The sequence below is a fragment of the Galleria mellonella genome, unplaced genomic scaffold, assembly GCF_026898425.1.
Source record: "Galleria mellonella isolate WM207_F2 unplaced genomic scaffold, CSIRO_AGI_GalMel_v1 utg424, whole genome shotgun sequence".
NCBI lineage: Eukaryota > Metazoa > Arthropoda > Insecta > Lepidoptera > Pyralidae > Galleria > Galleria mellonella.
The window spans coordinates 2,003,422-2,026,269 of record NW_026442097.1 but is presented as its reverse complement, the minus strand read 5'-3'; the positions used below and the strand labels follow the sequence as shown (position 1 = coordinate 2,026,269).

Genomic DNA, 22,848 nt, shown 5'->3' with positions numbered 1-22,848 from the left:
ATACATTATTTATACATATTTTATCAATATTTTGTACACAATGTAATGATATTTTTACATCATTTATATTACATTTGTTACTGGGTAAATATTATTATCTATTTTTAATCTGTTAAAATATTATGTCACAGATTAAACAATTAATGTATGTAATTAGTAAGCAATCTATTGCGGCGATATGTAGGCTTCCTTTAATTAGGTTAAGCAACTCTTCATATTATTTGATGAATATAGTCAAATTATAATAAAAATATGTATGAAAATCTGTATAATAATAATCTAAATACTATTCCTTAAGGGGGGAAAGGGATTGTTAGTAACGGGGTCAAATAGCCCTATTTTTTTTTTATTGGATGAAAATGGAATGGTAACCCCGCCTGCGCTAACGGGATACGCTGGCGGAGCACATGTGAAGGGTGATAGATGAGAATGAAAACAGGCCAGTTAGCCCATCATGATGAACTCATCAGGAATTAATCATGATAGTTTCCAGAGGGAACCGCGAGAAGGTCGACCTGGTTGCGTATATTGCTAGCAATAGGATTCTCAATCTCCATTACTAACAATCCCTTCCCCCCCCCCTAAATAGCCATATTAATAGCAGTATACCCTGTCAGGTCGACCTCCACGTGGTTCCCCCTGGAAACCATCGTGACTAATTCTAGTTTAATTCGTCAGGATGGGCTAAATGACCTACTTTCATCTTCATCAGTCATCTATCACTGGTGCCCCGCCAGTGTATACAGATAGCGCTGACGGGGTTACCATATCATAATCACTCGTTACAAAAAAAAAACTATTCCTTAAAAAAAAGAGGTTACCAACCCGCCCGCCAAGGGTCACAACTACTTGCAAAACTCCCCTTAGGTAAGGCTTATGTTATGTTACAGTGGACAGGTAACAGTCAAAATAATAATGATGGGAGAAAAATTAACAATGATAATTAACTAGAGAGGTTTCTTCAGGGTCGGCAACGCGCGCATAATACCTCTGGTATTGCAGGTATTCATAGGCTACGGTAACCACTTACCATCAGATGGGCCGTATGCTTATTTGCCACCTCAGTGGTATAAAAAAAAAATAAGAATACTGCACAATGTATTTATTCATTTATTATATATGTACATTTTAATTTGTGTACCATATTTGTAAAAAATGGCAATAAATTTATTATTATTTATTAAATTTTTACAAAATTCTCATCTCCCCTCTTAAGGAGAGGAGATGGCAACTAACCCCCGGCAGAAGCACAGTCGGCCTGGGTTCAGGGCCCCAGGGAGAGAAACCGGCGTACAATGCGGGCAGAATCTAAAAGCACAGCTTTCTGCATCTTTCCCGGGAGTGAGCCGCCTCGGAATCCCAACCGTCTGAGATGTTGTTCCAGACTGGTTGGGATAAGACCGTTCACCGACAAAACGATTGGAATGATTTCGGTGGACGTCACCCCCCCCCCCCCACATTTCGGTCACCTCGTGAGCCAGATCGAGATATTTTCTATTATATTTTAATATTATTATAAGACCCCACGTATCAAATGTTCTGTCGCTCTTATGAGTAAAACTAGCTAAAAAAATACATAATTTTAAAATTATGTGTTTTTCTTTTGAAATCATGTAAAAAGCTATTGTAAACAAAACGTATGAGATTTTCCAAATATCATCGTCGTCATCATTCCAGCCATTATCCGTCCATTGCTGGGCATAAGCCTCCCACATAGACTGCCATGAAGAACTGTTCTGAGCCACCTGCATCCAGTAACTCCCTGCAATGCATTTCAGGTCGTCACTCCATCTAGTGGGGAGTCGTTCTACACTACGTTCGCCCGAATATGGTCACCATTCAAGAACCTTTCTTCCCTATCGGTTGTCGGTTCTTCGAGCTATGTGACCAGCCCATTTCCTGTATACAATATAGGTAAGTTTAAATGAAACAGGCTTACATTTCCCGTATACATTTTGCTTACTTTCTGATCTCCCATCTCCCATCCCTGTTTCTGATCTGATCCCATCTGGTCGCCCATTCAAATTTTATGTATATTATTTTGATGAGGGTATATTTATTTCATACGGTTTTACCCACTTCCAAATTCCACGCACAACAAAGTTCATAACGTAAATAATCCAACTTTTTAATTAAATCAACGACTGAGTTCCGTGCTTGTTTTTCCTGGCTGAAATTATATTCCGAATAGACGGTAGAATAATGAAAAGTTTTTTTTTTTTACAACACAGGGGGCAAACGAGCATGCGGCTCACCTGGTGGTAAGTGACTACCGCCGCCCATGATCACTCGCAACACTAACGGCATTGCAGGTGCACACAGCAAATTGTAGTTTACTTGAATAAAAATATTTCTTTCTTTTTTCTTTCTTTCTTTCAAGTAGAAAGTAAAATAATAATGTATAATATAATTTGTTACTTCATATGCTTTTTCATGGGGCGAGAGAGAAGGGATTATTAGTAATGGAGACGAAGTTCATTGCTAGCAAAATACCCTGTCAGGTCGACCTCTATGCGGATTCCTCTGCAAATCATTGTAGTTAACTCTTTTGGAATTTATCACGTTGGGCCAACTGACCTGCTTTCATCCTCACCTATCATCCCTCACTGGTGCCCCGTCAGCATATACCAATGGCGCAGGTAGGTCACCATTCTATTATTAACCAGAGGGAGACTTTGTACAAAAGTCGATTGCTTGGATACCTCTGTCCCATTCCATGAAGCAGTTGTGTTTACATGGCTGTGTTTCGGTTTGAAGGGTGAGATATGGCGTGAATTTACTGGGTACAGAGGAATAACATCTGAGTCCTCAGAAATGGCAACGCATAGGGGGTATCATGGGCGAAACAGTGTACTCTGTTATGTCCATGGTACTGCTCATGTCTATAGACGACGGTTACCACTTTCCATCAGGTGACTACCATTGAAAAAACTACCATTCCATGGGGGAAAAGGAATTGTTAGTAAATGGGCGTAACAGTCTCATTGCTAGCAATATACACTATAAGGTCGACCTCCACGCAGTTCCCTCTGGAAACTATCTTGGTGAATTCTAGTGGAATTCGTCACGATGGGCCAACTGTTTTCATCCACACCTATCATGTCTCACTGGTGCCCCGCCAGCGTATACCGATAGCGCAGGCGGGGTTACCATACCATTTTCACCTATTAAAACAATATTGATAACAATGTTAGTTTGATAACATAGTAATATGTTACATAAGTTATGTTATATGTTTCTAACAATATACTATACAATATGTGTTAATATTAAGCCAACTTCTCATATTATATTATCTACTATGTAATTTTGCAATTTTTTCATATATATATTACGTTTAATATTATTTTTTAATACAAAGTAAATCAGATATTTGGGGAAGTAAGGTGTTTTGGGTAAAACGAAATTGACAAGCAAAAAAAATATATATATATTTTAAAAAAAAAAAAATGTCACTCAAAATAACGCTTGCATTGTTCTTAGTCGCTGCTTGTACTTTAACGGTGAGTTTTAAATATATTTTCATGTTATTCCTTTAAGGAGGAGAGTTCTCAATTCATCCATATTTTCTATTATTGAAAGAACGGTTTTTTTAGGCAGAAAAATCTGTGACACTGCGACCTTTCCATGATCTTTGTGGTCGCCCTTTTGTAAAGTTCGCTGCTAACTCCTATCAGCGATAGGAATTTTAAGATGTTCTTTGTAGCGATGTTTTTTATCTTCTCAAGGTATAGAGTGTGTTTTCCAAAGGAGATATATCGTTTATGTACGAATAGGCTACAGCCACACATTGAGTGCTGCGGCGTTTCTTCCTCACTGTGACAAAATCTGCAAACACTTTTTGGGCATAAGCCTAGTTGGGCCATGTGCTTGTTTAGTTTGCAGAATTTACATTTTTAATGGTACACAATTACTTAATAAATTTTGAGCCGATATTGATGGTTCTTTTTGCAATCGACAGGGTCTGCCATGTTAACTTTGTGACATTTAAAACTGCCATTGTTTCTGCTAACTTTCCCATGACTATTTCCCTGCATGTGTCAACACATAAAATATCTATTCTTATACTATGTATTAAGTTAGGATACATAAGTTATATCCTAACTTAATACATAGATATTAAGTTAGGATATAACTTACTCAAATTTTATTCAAATCCAATAAATACCTACCCAAATGTTGTCTGGAAGAGATTGCTCAGCGATAAGGCCGCCTTTTGTATCACTTCTCTTTAATATTTACTGTATTCGTTATTTTTTTTTATTTGGTGCAATAAAGTGTAAAGTAAATAAATAAATAGCTAAATTTAAATGTTATTGAGTAACAAACATATATACATAAAATAAAATATTAAAATGAGCATTTTTCATAAGACACATTTCTTGCGCCAAATAGCTACCGCATTGTTTCTTTACTCCCAACCCAAATATTGTCTGGAAGAGATTGCTTTAGCTACCGTCTTTTGAAATTTATAAGCGTAATAATGTTGCCAACCCACTTGCCAAGCGTGGCAAATACTGGCAAAACCCTTCTTTATGGTCTTATGTTTATCAGTGGACAGTTAAAGGCTAAAAGTTTTAAAAGGTCGGCAGCACACCTGCAATGCCGCTGGTGTTGTGGGTGATCATGGGCGGCTGTAGTCACTTACCGTCAGGTGAGCCGCATGCTCGTTTGCCCCCTGCGTAGTAAAAAAAAAAATAATATGATGATGATGAATCTTAGGCCACTGATGTCAGATGACGGGCAGCAGCGTCCCTCTTAAAACATCTCTAAAAAATCTAAATGCGTTTGCCAATCCCAGTACTCCTCTTATGGAGAAGACTTCATCAGTGGACATTCAAGAGCTCATATGATGACGTCCTTAGAGTATCCCTAATTGATATAGCAGAACAATGTTTGCCGGGTCAGTTCATATATGTAATGTAACTTACAATTAAGAGTTAATAAATATGTACATACAAACATATTTACAAGTTTAGGATACTTTCATCCAAATTTGCATGTGTGCAAAGCCATGAATTATAGTCGAAAATTAATACTAACTTCTGTGTTCTATCCACAGCCCCCAGTCGCAGCGACAGGCGTCCAGCTCCCAGCAGTATACCCCCTCGTCAATGTTCTTCTACCACTTCTGAATAATGTCTACAATCTTCTGCTCTCACTTCTTTCAATCTTCGACACACTACCGCCCTCTATCACTTGCATGATACCCGTAGACTTGGGCGCATTGGAGACGTCACTGTTGAAGCTTTACTCCCAAGCGTTGGCAATTGTCAACTTCTTAAGATCACTACCCGAGTACGCGGCCGGTGCTAACCCGTCCACTCCGCCCACCAACATAGTTAATATCCAAGGGTTACTGTCAACCCTGATATCAACAGTTACTGATCTAGCTGATGATGTGTTGATTGGAATCGGCGGTGGACTGCTACCTGGACTTCTGCAGTTGGTGCTGTGTGTTGTTCAAACATTACTCACTCTATTATTGTAAATTTTAGGTTATTGTTATTTAATAAATATAAATGAGTTATACTTTGAATTTTTATTTGATCTTTTTTATACCACTGAGGTCGCAAAGAAGAATACGGCCCACCTGATAGTAAGCGATTACCGTAGCCTATGAACGCCTACAATACCAGGGGCATTGGGCATTACCAGAGGGAGACTTTGTACAAAAGTCGATTACTTGGGTACCTCGGTTCCATTCGTGTTTTAACCGTGAAGCAGTTGTGTTTGCATGGCTGTGTTTCGGTTTGAAGGGTGGGATATGGCGTGAATTTACTGGATACAGAGGAATAACACCTGAGTCCTCAGGCAACGCATGGGGGGTATCATGGGCGAAACAGTATACTCTGTTATGTCCATGGTACTGCTCATGTCTATAGGCGACGGTTACTATATTCCATCAGGTGGGCCGTCAGCTTGTTTACAATTCTAAGTTGTTTTAAAAAAAAGGGCATTACCGATTTGGCGATTTGCCGAATTTTGCCAATTCTGAAGAAACCTTTTTACCTCCCTTTTAAAGAACCCCATTGTAGTCTCTTAGCAAAACCTTGGCAGGAAGCTCATTCCATAACCTTAGTATTCGAGGGAGAAAACTTATTTTATTATTATTATTTCAGCCGTTACCTGTCCACTGCTAAACATAAACCTTCCCCATAAGAAGAGTTTTGCCAGTAGTCGTTACGCTTGGCAGGCGGGTTGCAATCGTGGTTAGGCTTTAGAGATGCTTTAAGAGAAACGCTGCTACCCATCCCTCGCCCTCCTTAGTTGCCTGTTACGACACCCACGGGAAAGGAAGGGGTGACCCATCCTATGCCGGGTACGTAATAATGTGATATGACATTTTTTCATCAGGCATTAACTGTCCACTACTAATTACGGAACAGGCCTATTTATAAAGAGAGTTTGGCAACCGCAGTTAGACTTTAAGAGGAACGCTGCTGGCTATCTCTCGACCATTAACTTCCCTTAGCTTTTTTTTTATACAACTTAGAATGGCAAACAAGCTGACGGCCCACCTGATGGAAAGTGGTAACCGTCGCCTATAGACATGAGCAGTACCATGGACATAACAGAGTATACTGTTTCGCCCTTGATACCCCTCCATGCGTTGCCATTCCTAAGGACTCAGATGTTATTCCTCTGTACGCAGTAAATTCACGCCATATCCCACCCTTCAAACCGAAACACAGCCATGTAAACACAACTGCTTCACGGTTGAAACACGAATTAGCTGCCTCTTACGACACCCACGTATACGTACGACTCAAATGTATAGGATATTAAATAACAACTACATTGCAGACATAATTTGTATATTATAACACATAATAATATGTTTAATACATAAGTTGCAGTACAGTACAACAATTCAACTTATATCTAGCTAACAATTATATTATGAATTTCTTGCTTCACTATTTCTATAAGCCATACTAATTCTTAGGCCAATCTGTAACTTTTCATATATAATATTCCATGTCGAAAAGTGTAACCAGTAAACAAATAGAAAATGTATTCGAGAAGATATTTGATATCTTTAACAACTATTTAGAAGATTCATTGGCAGAAAAATATTTTTTTTATCCTTTATTTTTTTTTTCCCCCATTTTTACTTATACATCTTCAGAAAATATGTAGACACATCACAGTACTTAGGCTAAGTTTTTTCATCATTATTAAAATACAACAGTGTGTTTTTTTTTTCTTAAAACCGTGTGTTTTTTTTTTTATATAAAGTGTGTTACGTCTAATATTAATTTTTAAAAAAAAACGACTATATTTATTATATTGATATGTATTTTACCTAGGCACCTAGAATAGTTTTGATTCGAAAATTTTTTTTACCTAAAATTTTATAATAAAAAATTAAGCGAAAAAATGAAAAAATATATTACACTTATATGGTAAAGAGCAGCTTATGCTTATACATGATATGTTTAGTACGTAGTTTAATATAATAATAAATTTAACACCAATATTATTAAATACTACAATTATACCATAAATGCCCCAGCCAGTAAGATATGTATTTGTTTCAATCTTTGAAGACTTAGTTACAATTAATATTTAAATCTAATCATAGTTTAATTTTAAATTTAATGATTAAACATATTAGAATACTAATAATGCGATGTTTCACGCTGTAATTACTAATATTTAAATAACATTCATAAGTATGAATTAGTTTTTAAACATCCATTATAATTAATTTTGTTAAATTCTAAAATCTCTACACATGTAATTAATTTAATTAAAAATAAAAACTAAAATGATATGTCTCGATTTTTGTCTATTATATTTTATATGATTCTTTTTTTAATTTTTTAAAACTTTAATAATTTCGAAATAAAAGCATCATTGCTAATCGGTCAACCATTATTCAAAGCAATATATTCATTTATTTTTTCCAACAACGCTTCGAAATTACACTATTAAAAAAGTAATAATTACATAAAAAAAATATATAGATAGTATAAAATAGCTAAAAACAGTCATTAGTGTATTGATATTTAAGAAAATTAGTTAATAAATTTAAATTTAAAAAAATAATTTAATTATGTTAAGAAGTTATTTAACTCACGAAAATAAACTACAATATTACAAATTAATTTATCTTTACTATACATTTTAATAACGTAATTTCCAAGCTTGATTTAAAATTTAGAAAAAATGTTAAAAGTTTCGAATTAAAAAGTTGCAAACCATAAATTATATAGACTTTTTTTAAATTATTAATTAACATATGATCGTGAAGTAAATACAATTACATGTTAAATACAGATTAATTACAGTTATACAGAATACACTGCAATTAATCTCGAATACATAAACATGTAATTACTGCCTGTTACATGAAACATTATATTTATGATCTCCAAAGTATTGTTCGTATGAATTATATCAATATTTTAATTAATTTATATTTAGATAATATAATATAATATTAAAAAAACTAATGGAAAACTTTTAACATTTTTTTCCAATTCCCCTTACCTTTTACTAATAAAAGCATGTAATTCATTATTGATGTATTTATTATATGTCAATATAACATACATGGTTAGGTATAGTCAGTATTATAATATTTTTATTAGTAAAAGATATTATGAAACATACTTTACACAGTCTGTAATGGACAGTTACATTAAAATTTCGTTTATTTTTGTTAATTGTATTCTATGCAAATAAAAATAGCAATTGGTATTTACATTTTGTAATGTAATTAATTAATTTTTGTTGACTGTATTTTTACAAAATAGTTGATTGTATTCTTTATGAATAAGAATACCAATCGCTATTTAAAATTTCAATTTATCATGTTAATAAGTTTTTGTGTGTATTTTAACTGTCTATTATATACTGTGTAAATGTAGTGAGTTAATTTAGTGTAGTCTGTAAACGCCAACCCGTTTTTCTCCGGCTGTATGCTGCACAAACTCTCGGATCTGGTCCGTAGCTACTGGACCGATGCAGACCAAGGGTTCTTTGAAGTATCCGCAGCTCTAAAAACCAGAAAGAGAATATATATACGAGTAATATACATGGATAATTAAATAGGTACAAAATGACAAGGACTATATATACTGCGTGGGGGGAAGGGATTGTTAGTAATGGGGATCTAATAGCTCTATTGCTAATAATGTACCCTATCAGGTTGATTTCCACGCGGTTCCTCCTGGAAACCATCTTGTTTAATTTTTATAGAATTTGTCACGATGAGCTAACTGACCTTCTTTCATCCTCACCTATCATCCCTCACTGGTACCTCGCCAGCGTATACCAACAGTACATACATACACATATATAAATATATACTACGTACATCCTACTAATTTTAATTATGCAACTTAGAATGGCAAACAAGCTGACGACCCACTTAATTGAAAGTGGTAACCGTCTCCTATAGGCATGAACAGTACATTATACATAACAGAGTATACTCTCGAGTAACTAGATGATTTATGTACATGAAAGATATTTAATTTAAATATCTTCCATGTACATATGTTTATATTTTTTAAATTAAAACGTCATCTAGATAAAAGTGGTCTTTAAGTGGTTCATTGGTATTCTATAGTTTTCAAATCCACACATACGAAGTAACGGGTAAATCAGCCTTTAACTGTCCATTGCTAATAGGCCTCCCCCTTTGGAAGTTATGCCAGTAGTTGCCACGCTTTGTAGGCGGATTGGCAACCGCAGTGAGGCTTTGGAAATGTTTTAAGAATGACACTGCTACTCATCCCTCGACCATTAAACTTTAGAGGAATAACATCTGAGTCCTCAGGAATGCCAACGCATGGGGGGTACCATGGGCGAAACAGTATACTCTGTTATGTCCATGGTACTGCTCATGTCTATAGGCGACGGTTACCACTTTCCATCAGGTGGGCCGTCAGCAAACATGCCATTCTAAGTTGTATAAAAAAAAACTCCTACAGTCGTCTCTTACAACACTCACGAGAAAGAAAGAGATGGCCTATTCTATGCCAGGACTAGAGGACAAACATACTATTATTATATATAATATGTAAAATAATAAGTAATGTAATAATAGCAAAAGCCTAGAATTAAGATTTGAATACACACAAAATTTTCGTTTGCATTCCAGAAATCAACAATACGAACTCAACAAATTGAACGCAATTCGTAACCGAAATTATTTGACTTACTAACGTTATAATTGTAAAAGTTTGTACTGATGTTTGCATTCGGGAAGTTCACGGCAGCTACACAGGGTGATATAAAAATTATCAGAGTTCTGCCAGTGTAACCGAATATGTTAAAGGAACGTGGGTCGAAATATACAATCTTTTTTTTTATACCACTGAATTGGCAAACAAGCTTACGGCCCATCTGATGGTAAGTGGTTACCGTAGCCTATGAACGCCTGCAATACAAGAGGTATTACGCGCGCGTTGCCGACCCTGAAGAAACCTCTTTACCCCCCTTTTGAAGAACCCCATGCTGTAGTCTCTTGGGAAAACCTCGGCAGAGAGCTCATTCCACAACCTGTTACATTTTTCCCGCGACTCCGTCTGCCTAATCGCAATATGATCAGGGAAATATTATTCTATATTCTTCTCTATCCCATGTAATTCTCTGTGTTTCTCAACAATTTTTATGTTGCGACCCACAAAAGGCAAAAATCTTGCGACGTTGCTACTCATGAAAGTTATTACCTTCCTGGGCTTCTGGCGGTGTCTACGCTGCATGATGCAGCACAATCCCCTGGTGATGTCGCATTCACTCGAGGAGTTGCAATCATCGTTGTACTGTTTGCGACCAGCTGACGGTGGACGGCACACGTGCATTTCACCTGCGAAGAATAAAACCTGATGTTAAACATAGCGCACTACATGTAAATAAATAATTGATTGATTAATCGATTGATTAATTGGTTGGTTGATTGATTGATTAATTGATTGACTGTTTGATTAATTTTGTTGGTTCAATGATTGGTTTATTGATGGATTGCTTTATTGATTGCTTGTTTGATTGATTAATTGCTTAACACATAAGTGCATCAGTTATAAACAGATTTGGAATTTTTTTATATTTTCTGAAAAGACAGACATTACCCATTGGTAATTTCATCAAAATCGGTTCAATAATTTAGTTTTGAAATCAAAATAACCGGTTTTATTACAACCGAAGTTGTATTTTTTTTATTATTATCTTATTGATTGAACATTATGTTTTTAGACTATTTGTTAGATTTTGTATATACTGATTGGCCTGATTTTTCTGTATCGCTGGTCTGGAAGTTTTCTTTGAAAATAAAATCTTATTTGGAAACATTTTAAGTGACGCCCACATATTTTCTTTTATGTTTCATAAAATTCGTTGCTTCAATATAAAACGGGGAAAAGTAAACAAATAATTTGTAGATATGAGAAAAAAGAATTTCTGTATAAGTTTATAATATTCCTTTGATAAACTTAAGCTGTTTAATTTCGTTTTCAAGTTGTTCACAGTAAAGTAATTTTGTAATTCGAAAAGTTTTGCCCTATTTAATAAATCGTAGATCTCGCGAATTTATTACCGTTAAATTTTAAGATAGCAATTTTATTTTTAAGGTAGCTACTTAGCGATAAGGCGCCCATAGCTGCGTCTTTACTTCACTACTTCAAATTAGACTTTTTTTTATACAACTTAGAATGGCAAACAAGGTGACGCCCCATCTAGTGTAAAGTGGTAACCGTCGCCTATAGACATGAGCAGTGCCATGGACATAACAGAGTATACTGTTTCGCCCATGATACCCCCCATGCGTTGCCATTCCTGAGGACTCAGGTGTTATTGAATGAATGAATGAGTATTCTTTATTTACATTATACAATATAGGAAATAAGCGAGACAATTTACAAACACAACGATACAATTGTATAAGTACAGTAAGGCGGTGTTATTCCTCTGTACCCTGTAAATTCACGCCATATCCCACCCTTCAAACCGAAACACAGCCTTCACGGTAGAAACACGAATGGGACAGAGGACCCAAGCAATCGACTTTTATACAAAGTCTCCCACTAGTAGAGTTTTTTATTTATATATTTATTTATTCTTTATTGCACAATAAAACTTTGTACAAATGGCGAGCTTAATATCATATGGTATTCTCTACCAGCTAATCATTAGGTAAAAACAGAAAGCGTATGAAGAGAACAGATATGCTAAAAAATATGTGACTGAAACATACTGAAATAATTATACATAATGTGTTTTATATACATATTTTTTGTATCAGCTATTAACTTTCCACTGAACATCTTCCCCTTGATTTTGCCAGTAGTTGCCACGCTTGGCAGGCGGATTGGCAACCGCAGTTAGGCTTTAGAAATGTTTTAAGACGCTGCTGCCCTTCTTCGCCCCTCTTAGTTGCTTCTTACAACACTCACGGGTAAATATAATTTGGTAATTTGAAAAGTTTTACCCTCTTACCTAGGTGATAGATCACGCTGATTTATTACGGTTAAATTTTAAGGTAACAGAGTTATTTTGAAGATAACTATTTAGCGATAAGACCGCCCATAGCTGCCTGTGTACTTCGCTTCTTTCAATTAAGATTTTTATGCACATATTGTTAAAATAATTTATATTTAGTATCAGCTGTTATTTGTCCACAGTTGAACATGAGTCTTCCCCTTGGGGGGTATTGTCAGTAGTTGCCACGCTTGGCAGGCGGTTTAGCAACAGCAGTTAGGGCCTTGGAGATGTTTATTAATATAATAAAATACCAAAATCAATAAGAGAACTATCAGTAAGTCACTTTAAATTACGGTTAAAAAAATGGTTACTGGAATGCAATTTTTATTTAATAAATGACTTTTTAAAAAATTAAATGAATGTATGCAAATGTGTAATTTCATTTGTATTGTATGACATTTGTTATATTATTGACTTGTTATGTATTTGTTTTTGTTTAGTTTGTATTTGTATTTGTTTAGTCTGCTACCACTAGTATGTGTGCGGCTGCCAATATTTATGGATTGATCCTACTAGGCTATTAATATACGTAAGCCACTAAATTATAATACTAAATTTGCACGCCTTTAGATAAGGCGAAATGTGTAGATCTATTATATTTAAGACCATTATTATTACCACATCTCTAGCAAATAAATAAATTATTATTATTATTTAAAGAGGGACACTGCTGCCCATCCTTTTGTCGCTTCTTAAAACACCCACGATAAAGAAAGAGGTGGCCAATTCTATACCGAGCCCACACGAAGGATAGTAGATATTTTCCGGACAAATTCAGGGGAACAAAGTCGTAGGTAAAAGCTAGTCATATATAAATCCATTGCTTATAATTTTAGTCTTCATTAAGTAATTAATTAAACATACCCACCAGCAAACAGAAGGAAGGTCACAGCAATTTATTAATTGAAGCACGAAACAAGGATAAAGGGACTCCAGCGGTATTTATAGAAATGACGGTCTTAACATACGTGACTCTAATAATGACGACAAGTAATGAAGTTAACAGAGTATTTCAATAAAACATAATGAGAATGTAAACAAACGAATAGTACTAGCCACTTGATTAGAATTATTTTCAATTGCCTTCAAAAAAATAAGACGGTTCACATTTCTGTTGTGTTTTATTTTTGTTTGTTTCATAACTCCGTCGGTTATTAACTTTTTTTTTTATATAACTTAGAATGGCAAACAAGCTGACGGTCCACCTGATGGAAAGTGTTAACCGTCGCCTATAGACATGAGCAGTACCATGGACATAACAGATAAAACTGATTTGGAAAATTATTTTTTTTATCTGAAAGGTTTTTAAATTGTTGTTTTGGATATTTTATCAAAATCGGTTTTGTAGTTTAGTTTTCAATCAAAATAACAAGTTATGCCGTAATTGAAATCTGGTTTTTTTTTAAGAAAAACACTTTTATTATTATATTTATTTATTTAAACTTTAATGCGCCGTTGTTAAATTCTATATTACATATGGCGGACTTAACATCGAACGGTGTTCTCTACAAGTCAACCACGGGGCAAACAGAAATTGCTGAATTTCTTACGGGTTCTTGTCAGCAGATAACATTCCGAACTTAGCAGTAGAATCATAAAGAATTCACGATTTGAAAGAGCTTGAAAAAAGTCTATTTAAAAAGAAAATCTATTTCCTTCTACTCGGTATACGTACCTGGTACCACTTCTTCGCAGACCAGACCGGCATCACATTGGTTCTCCCTGTTACATATTTCACCGAGCTTCCTCCCGGCGAACGCTGGCAAACAGCGGCCGCCGTCGTCTGGTGACAAACGAAAACAATTGTAATTGTAAAAATCTTTATCGTACATAACTCAGATTAAATACTGGTAAATGATTTAATATACAATGGCGGACTTATCCCATAGAGGGATCTCTTACAGTCTTACAATGTTAAAAAATAAAGCACATTTAAAGAATAACTTTCTTATAAGGATGATTTTTTGACTATATTTTTAATAAACAATGTTAGTGAAGTAAACAATTTAGTTTCATAAAAAAACAGCAGCTTCAATCATAAAACACACATTCACACACACACAAACACACACCGACAACACGCACGTACGCAGAGTACGCATTATCACATCCAAGTGCGCTCCCACGCGCGCACCCACGCACGCACCCACGCATCCACGAATTCATCCATGCTCGAATACACATACATAAAAATTCAAAGAACGACGCGATGTTACATAAACACATGCATTGTAAATATTTTAACTGAAACTGCGTAATTATACTCAATAGCAGAATATTATAAATAGACTCGCTTATTTATAAATAGACTTCTCAACAAACAGTTCTTTGTTCCACAAAGAAATCCATTTAGAATTATTTTGTTTAATTCCGCTACCATTAGTGTGCGTCAAAAAATAATTGTAATCGATAATGGTAAAAAAAAAATATTATTCAAAAATGTTTAAACCTGAATTAACTGGAATAAAAATATTTCCTTCTTTCCTTCTTCTTTATCAACTGACCGATGATGAATTGAATTTTCGCAATATGAAGAACAGTAAAATGTTTACAAAGAAATACGGCCAATTCAATCGTCTTGCAAATGATATGGGACCAAACGGAGTTTTCTATCGAATGTTAAAAAAAAATATAAAAATCTATTCAGAACTGACGACATAAACGTGTAAAATAGCTACACAGGAAATACAGACGAATAGAGAACTCCCTTCTTTAACCGACTTCAGAATGGTAGGTTCTAAGTTCAGCGTTTTTTTCCATTTGTGTTGGTTGTTATCTCATATCTCCGTCAGTTAAAACTAGATTTGGAATATTCTTTTTTTTTACTTGAAAGGATGTACTTTCAGATTGGCGCCTTATAATTTTATCAAAGTCGGCTAAGTAGTTTAGTTTGTTTTTTTATGCAACTTAGAATAGCAAACAAGTTGACGGCCCACCTGATGGATAGTGATAACCGACACCTATAGACACGAGCAGTATCATGGACATAACAGAGTATACTGTTTCGCCCATGATACCCCTATGCGTTGCCATACCTGAGGACTCAGGTATTAATCCTCTGTATCCAATAAATTCACTGCCATACCCCACCCTTCAAACCGAAACACAGCCATGCAAACACAACTGCTTCACGGTAGAAACACGAATGGGACAGAGGTGCTCAAACAAACGACATTTGTACAAAATCTCCCACTGGTAAATCAAATTTATTTGTTAATCAAAATAACTGATTTAGCAAACAAACAAACTCACTATGAATATTTTAACAAAGAAACCTCTGCATCCATAAACTTTCGAATATAAAATTTATCTTAAAAACATTCCAAACAGAATACATAAGCGTAAAACGCTAGGAGTCGTTATCTTTAACAATAAAGAACGCGGAGGGAGATTCATCATGTTTATAGAACCCGGTGGTCTACCATAAAATGAAATTCCAAATTTTCGGGCTCAATTTCGTATTTTTGTTCGCACCGAAATCGGCTCAGTAAATGCAGCTTAATATTTCGTACATCATAAATCCTATCCTAATAGTGCAGAGGAATGATATTTTAACATTTTTAACAACTTTAAACGGCATGTATAACGTAATTTTAACATCAAATTTCAGTTTCGTTCGTGCCCGAAATTTCGGAAAATATTTCATGGTAGGCCCTCCGAGACGTTTGTTCCACGACCAATTTACATCATGGGCGGCGGAAGCGTCCGTAATATCGTTGCCTTGTCTGCAATCAAAAATATTTATTCAACCCTTACTACTGTTGTGTGGAAATGAATTTGTCTGTTGGCGTCTTAACGGCTTTAATCGTGATTTTTTTATTTATACAACCTAGAATGGCAAACAATCTGACGGCCCACCTGATGGAAAGTGGTAACCGTCGCCTATAGACATGAGCAGTACCGTGGACATAACAGAGTATACTGTTTCGCCCATGATACCCCCGATGCGTTGCCATTCCTAAGGACTCTGATGTTATTCCTGTTTAATGTAGTTTAACTGAAGTTTAACGTAAAATAAGTAAGGATTGTGTTCCAGAAAAAACCGACATCAATTGTGACAAATCCAGTTGTTTTGATCTAAAACCCAAACTATTGAACCGATTTTGATAAAACTTCTACGGGACCAATCTGTAAGTATATCCTTTTAGATAAAAAAGAATGTTGCAAATCGGTTTAGGACTAACTGAATTATGAGGTAATAAACATTAAAAAAAATACAACAGTATCGAGTACCTCCTTCTATTTTTTTTTTTGATGGGTGATAATGGGATGGGAACACCAGCCGCGCTATCGGTATACACTGGCGGGGCACCAGTGAGAGATGACAGGTGAGGGTAAAGCAGGCCAGTTAGTTAATCGTAACGAACAGTGGCGTAACAATAGAGTGGCAAGGCTGGCAAAATGCCACATGCCCCCGACCCAAAAGGGCTCAAGAGGCTGCGAGCTCAAAAATATTTTTTTGTACCTGAGTATTTTATTTTACTTGAAAAGTATTTTTTTTTTACTGATAGGGCCCCATCAAAAAAGTTTGCTACAAGCCCCAAATAGTTACGCCACTGGTGACGAACTCAACAAAAATCGTTCACGATGGTTTTCAGGAGGAACCACGGGTAGGTCGACATTATAGGGCGCATTGTCAGCAATGGGGCTGTCAAACTCCAACGCCTTCAATCCCTTTTCCCCCTTCTATTCCTTCTATTTGAAGCCACTTGAAAAGTGACTTCGATAAACGATTTTCAATTTAATTATAGGAGTTTGATATACACGTATTATATATATTTCGGCCATTAAACATGTCCTGATCAAACGGACGAAGCTGCAGGTAAAAATTAGTGTGAATATAATAATGTCCTATCTGATACAATAACAATAACAATACGAAGAAAATACCCCATTACCACTACACCTAATAAAATGTTTTTACCACAGGGCCTAAGTGTGAAAATAAAATAATTTTCTAGGACACGGAACACAATAAAGTTTGTACGTGGGACTTGCTAATAGCTTTTGTTGTTTTATATTTGTTTTTATTGTCTCTTAACTACGTGACGGTGTTTATTTCGAATCAGAAAAATCTCTCCCTAGATCCCTCTTTTTCTTTTTTAACCCCCAACGTAAAAAGAAGGGTATTATAAGTTTAAAGTGCTGTATGTCTCTGCGGCATCGTAGCTTCTAAACGAATGGACAGATTAAGACGCGGTTTTTTGTTTAAAAGCTGACGTGATAGAGCCAAGAACTGACTGCAATTTTTGAAGATCTGTTCAGGCATTTCAAGATCATTGTTTCGAGCTCTTGTTTTAGGTTTGTTTGTATAGGGGCTTTTTTTTATAATTAATTTATACTTATTTATTATTCAAACTTACAGTGCATTTGATGTAATAGTATGTTAGTTGTACTTTTCTGTAACAAACAATGCTAATAGCGATCACGTGGCAATAAAGAGAACTAATTCATGATAGTAATTTAAGTTCCAAAAACCCTTTGCCATCAACAAGACCGTCTCTTATCAATAGACTTCAAGAAATAAAGATTGTGTCCCAAAAAACCGACTTCAATTGAAACAAACCCAGTGATTTTGATTTAAAAACAAAACTACTGCATCGATATGTTTAAAATGCTATGGGACCAATCTGTAAGTACATCCTCAGAAAAAAAATCCCAAGTGGGTATACAACTGACGTAGTTATGAGGTAACTAACATGAAAAAACAAACAACCGAACCGAGAACCGTCTTATTTTTTTAAAGTCGCTTAAAAATAACTTGTAAACGAGTCTAATTTACTAAAGATTACTTCTATTTTATTCTGTTGAAGCAGTTCAGTAATAATTTAGATCAGCAATGCTCTCCATTCTAATCCTACAAAAATTCAACGTCACGCGAACCGGATATTAACACTTCCTGGTAAAGCGCTAACATTAAACAACATGCCACCCTGGCTTAATTCCAGAGAATGTTTACATGCGAAACATATTATTTGGCGCTGTCACAATAAATCAGAATGTCCTTTGACATTTACTAGATAACGTTCCTTTATTCACTACATATATATATATATATATATATATATATATATATATATATATATGTATCACATTTCCCATATTTAGAACTAACAAAATCTTTCATCGTGCCTCCCACCAAATTGTTTATAATTACTCCTCTCCATCCAAAGGTTGCCTAGAAGAGATCGCTCTTAGCGATAAGGCCGCCCATTGTTTTCTCATTGTGATTATTTCTTGTAATTATTTATATTTATAATAAGTTTACTATTGTAATCTTTTGGAGGAAACAATAAAGAGTATCTATCTATCTATCACTATATGTATTTATCTATAGACATGTCTCTACGTAGTAATAACAAAGTCGCTTACCATCGTTTGTACGTTCAGACCTATTAAACTATGCAACGGATAAATGCAGTTGCCATCAAAAGATAGAGTAATTCAAGAAGAAGTTTTATACGTACAGATTAATATTTATTATATTATGCACACACACACACACACAGCAATAACCATGCCTAGCAGACGGATTGGCAACCACATTTAGGCTTTGGTGAAATTTAAATAGGGACACATCCTTCGATCATTACCTCAGATCATAATTCCCTTAGTCTTCTCTTAAGATACCCACGCGAAAGAAAGAGATGGCTCATTCTATGTCATCACAAAAAATCGTCGAGATCATACGAAAAATCTGATGTATATTTACATTAATAGCTTATCAAGATAAGTTCATAGTGCTCTAGAGTTTTTAGTTGATTTTTCTGATTTTAAATCCACACCCACACACACACACACACACACACACACACACACACACGCACACGCACACACACACGTACACGCACACGCACACGCACACGCACATAACATAAAAGTATTTGAATCCTATCTACTTAGTAATAATAGTTTTTATTATAAATAACTGCGGTAAAAACAATATTTAGATGTGGCGAAAGCATTTCATAGGGTCTCAAGTGTCTTTCCACTCTTGCTCTCAAATAAAGAGAAACAGTTATACTTGAAAAATGCAATTGTATTTTGAAATTATCTAAATTTAAAGTACATGGAAATGAAATCGGTGACCTGAATAGTCCTGATTACCTCATCAATTTTGGCGTACCACAAGGGCGTGTGATTGGACCGTAATTGATTTCGAATTCGGAGAGTAACGTGAACGAACGTCAATACAAGATATGTATATATTGTATTTTATTTTTTTATTAAAGAAAAACCTACAGCTAGAGAATTTCATAATAAAAAAGACAGGAAAGGCAAAAAGCTAATTACAGATTTGCACAAATAAAAATAATAATAAATACATAACCTTGCCAATACTTTAAACACATTATAGGTAGCATATTTTTATAAACTAAAATTTCATCCCAACCATCTGGACGAGTGGCGGTCCTCCACCGTGCGTTTTTCAAGGCACTTTCTCCCACGCACAACCACTCTTTGGAATCAACTTCCAGCAGCAGTATTTCCGAACCGATACGACAACATAACCTTCAAGAAAAGAGCATATTCCTTTTTAAAAGGCCGGCAGCACACCTGCAATGCCGTAGGTGTTGTGGGTGACCATGGGCGGCGGTAGTCACTTACCATCAGGTGAGCCGCATGCTCGTTTGCCCCCTGTGTTGTAAAAAAAAAAAAGATAGGCAGTTATGCAAAATAAAAATTTGAAATCACACATTCAAAGAAAGATGAACTATCAAAGAATTACTGACTCAGCACATGTCTTGAGGATTCTATCTTAGAATTAAATAAAACTAAATCGAGATCTCTAGATATTTTATTAAAACTGTCGCTTGCAGGCCTGAAATATGATTTTTTTTTCTGTAATTAATAGAAAAAAATGGAAGAATTATGGTGCCATTCGTTCTTAATAATTTAATTGAGACACTTATTATAATGTATGTAACCTGAGGAAACTAAAATTTAAGAACTTTAGTCTTAAATTGACAAAAATCTAGGGTTGATACTAAAAGTAAACTACAATATCTCACTGTATTATTAATCACTTTTTTTCATATTATTTGTTATTAATTCTACGTTATTTTTACTGTTTAAAGTATATAAATGTTCTATTTTGCCCTTATCCTGTAACAAAGATTCTGAGGACATTTTTTTTTATACAACTTAGAATGACAAACAAGCTGACAGCCCACCTGATGGAAAGTGGTAACAGTCGCCTATAGACATGAACAATACTATGGACATAACAGAGTATACTGTTTCGTCCATGATACCCCCCATGCGTTGCCATTCCTGAGGACTCAGGTATTATTCCTCTGTACCCTGTAAATTGACGCCATATCCCACTCTTCAAACCGAAACACAGCCATGCAAACACAACTGCTTCACGGTAGAAACACGAAAGAGACAGAGGTACCCAAGCAATTGACTTCTGTACAAAGTCTCCCTCATAATGAAATTGTTGTAATTATCCCTTCAAATTGCCCAATTATAAAGGGATTCGGTGTCTAAATGGACGGTATCAAATTAAACTGTTGTCTACCTGCAATATCACTCTACTTCATATATCTCAGGTCGTTGGTTTACATGGATGTTGTAACTGTATCAGCCTTTAATTGACCACTGCTGGGGGAAAGGGATTGTTAGTAATGGAGACTGAGAATCCCATCGCTAGCAATATACCCAACCAGGTCGACCTCCTCGCGGTTCCCCCTGGAAACTATCATGGTTAATTCCTGATGAATTCATCATGATGGGCTAACTGGCCTGTTTTCATTCTCATCTATCACCCTTCACTGGTACTCCGCCAGCGTATCCCGTTAGCGCAGGCGGGGCTACCATACCATTTTCACTCATCAAAAAAAAAACTGACCACTGCTGAATATAGCCTCTTTCATAAGGGGGGTTTTGCCAATAGTTGTCGATGAACAATATGACCGAAATATCCAAGAATCTCCCGATAGCAGACTGTCAAGGGCCTATCTTTTATGCGTTTTTATTTTTATTAAATAAATTAATAAATGTTCATAAAGATAGAAGATGCTCTTTAAGTCTCCTCTTAACAAGATTTAGGAGTTGACTCACGGATAGACATACGCATAGGCAATTGTTATCTTTCAAAATATTTATTTAATTTACAAATTTTTTTATTTCAATTTATGCACCGCCATTTGCTCTCTCTGTTGATCGTAACGGTTGACTGGTAGAGGAATGCCATCAGGCATTAAATCCGCCATGTACATATTTTCTGATCTGTGTAAAAGTATAAATAAATAAATAGGCGTTTTTTTTTTTTCATTTAAGATTTTCCTCTTGTCGGTGCGACTAATTCATGCATCTTCTTCCAGCCAGCTGTAAGCTTAGCTGTAAGCTACCAACGGGGTCCACGGGTGGTGGATAGTGGAATGACCGTCAGATATGGTGGTTAGCTCTGAATATATAGAATAAGGAGCCCCCAACCAACAGCGGTAGTGTCAACAAGATGTAGTGGGTTTGGTGGGACAAGATTACCTATAAAAAGCTACAAGAATCTTATGACGATACAATGACATGGCGAATAAATGCCGCCATTAAAAAAGCATTCCTCTGATATGGGGCAGCAGCCATATCAGTACTGGTAGAAGGCCGAAGAAGAGACCTCTGGAAGGGCTTCTATTCAGCGATCAGAGGGCGAAATATCGGTCTCTGAATTGGGGTGAAGAAAGCAAGATGGGAAACTACTGTACTATAATCCCATAAGTAGCAACTAACGGAATGTAAAAATAGGCATAATAATGCAATAAATAATAATACTGCATTTACTAAATAGAGAATCTACATAGATATAATAAATTACGATTCCCTCGAGAGGCCAGATATCATTTCCAGACCACAAACACTTAATGTAATCAATTGGGCAGGCCATTAACAGGCTACCAATTAGCGGCGTTTCATTTTATACGCCCCCAGCAATACCACACTACAAAAGGTTAGGGCCCCAATATAATACAACGGTCGTTTGAACGCGTACATAATGTTATGTTAGGATGTTGGCGCGTGTACCCTACAAAAAGGTTTCATTTACTTTTTTGGTTTCTACGTATAAATTAGATTTACATTATATATTTTGAATGTCTCATGTACTAAGCTTTTACCCGCGACTTCGTTCGCGTGACCGGGATAATAATTTTATATCCTTCTCCATCTCGTATAGTACGTGGATACCAAATTTCATAGTGATTGGTCAAGCCGTTAAGGCGCTATAAGGTAACAAACAAACACACTTTCACATTTATAAATAAACTAGCTGTTGCCTGCGACTTCGTCCGCGTTTCCGTGGAGAGAGGAGGAGAGGGACACTTTGTACAAAAGTCGATTGCTTAGGTACCTCTG

The 22,848-nt window shown here is 35.5% G+C and overlaps 2 protein-coding genes across 3 annotated transcripts in view; one reads left to right on the top strand and one right to left on the bottom strand.

The window, feature by feature from the left end:
* Nucleotides 1-3,358: 3,358 nt before the first annotated feature.
* LOC113519493 (uncharacterized) lies at nucleotides 3,359-5,532 on the top strand. Its single transcript, XM_026904608.3, has 2 exons — nucleotides 3,359-3,503; nucleotides 5,063-5,532. The coding sequence occupies exons 1-2, from the start codon at nucleotides 3,450-3,452 to the stop codon at nucleotides 5,489-5,491; spliced, it is 483 nt and encodes a 160-aa protein (XP_026760409.2). The 5' UTR covers nucleotides 3,359-3,449; the 3' UTR covers nucleotides 5,492-5,532.
* A 1,269-nt stretch (nucleotides 5,533-6,801) lies between these two features.
* LOC113519494 (ITG-like peptide) overlaps nucleotides 6,802-22,848 on the bottom strand; it is a 68,007-nt gene continuing 51,960 nt past the window's right edge. Inside the window, exons 4-6 of one of the 2 annotated variants that reach the window (XM_052898297.1) lie at nucleotides 14,171-14,281; nucleotides 10,689-10,825; nucleotides 6,802-9,008 (exon numbers count right to left, since the gene is read on the bottom strand). In XM_052898297.1, the coding sequence (XP_052754257.1) occupies nucleotides 8,889-9,008; nucleotides 10,689-10,825; nucleotides 14,171-14,281 (368 nt within the window). In that variant the 3' untranslated portion in view covers nucleotides 6,802-8,888. The remainder of the gene's footprint in view (nucleotides 9,009-10,688; nucleotides 10,826-14,170; nucleotides 14,282-22,848) is intronic. The other variant, XM_026904609.3, reaches the window with a different exon arrangement.

Bases quoted from the DNA above. Each gene is read 5' to 3' on its own strand.
- LOC113519493 (XM_026904608.3), top strand. From the start codon at position 3,450: ATGTCACTCAAAATAACGCTTGCATTGTTCTTAGTCGCTGCTTGTACT. The intron at 3,504-5,062 runs GTGAGTTTTAAA...TTCTATCCACAG, and splicing joins TCGCTGCTTGTACTTTAACG to CCCCCAGTCGCAGCGACAGG.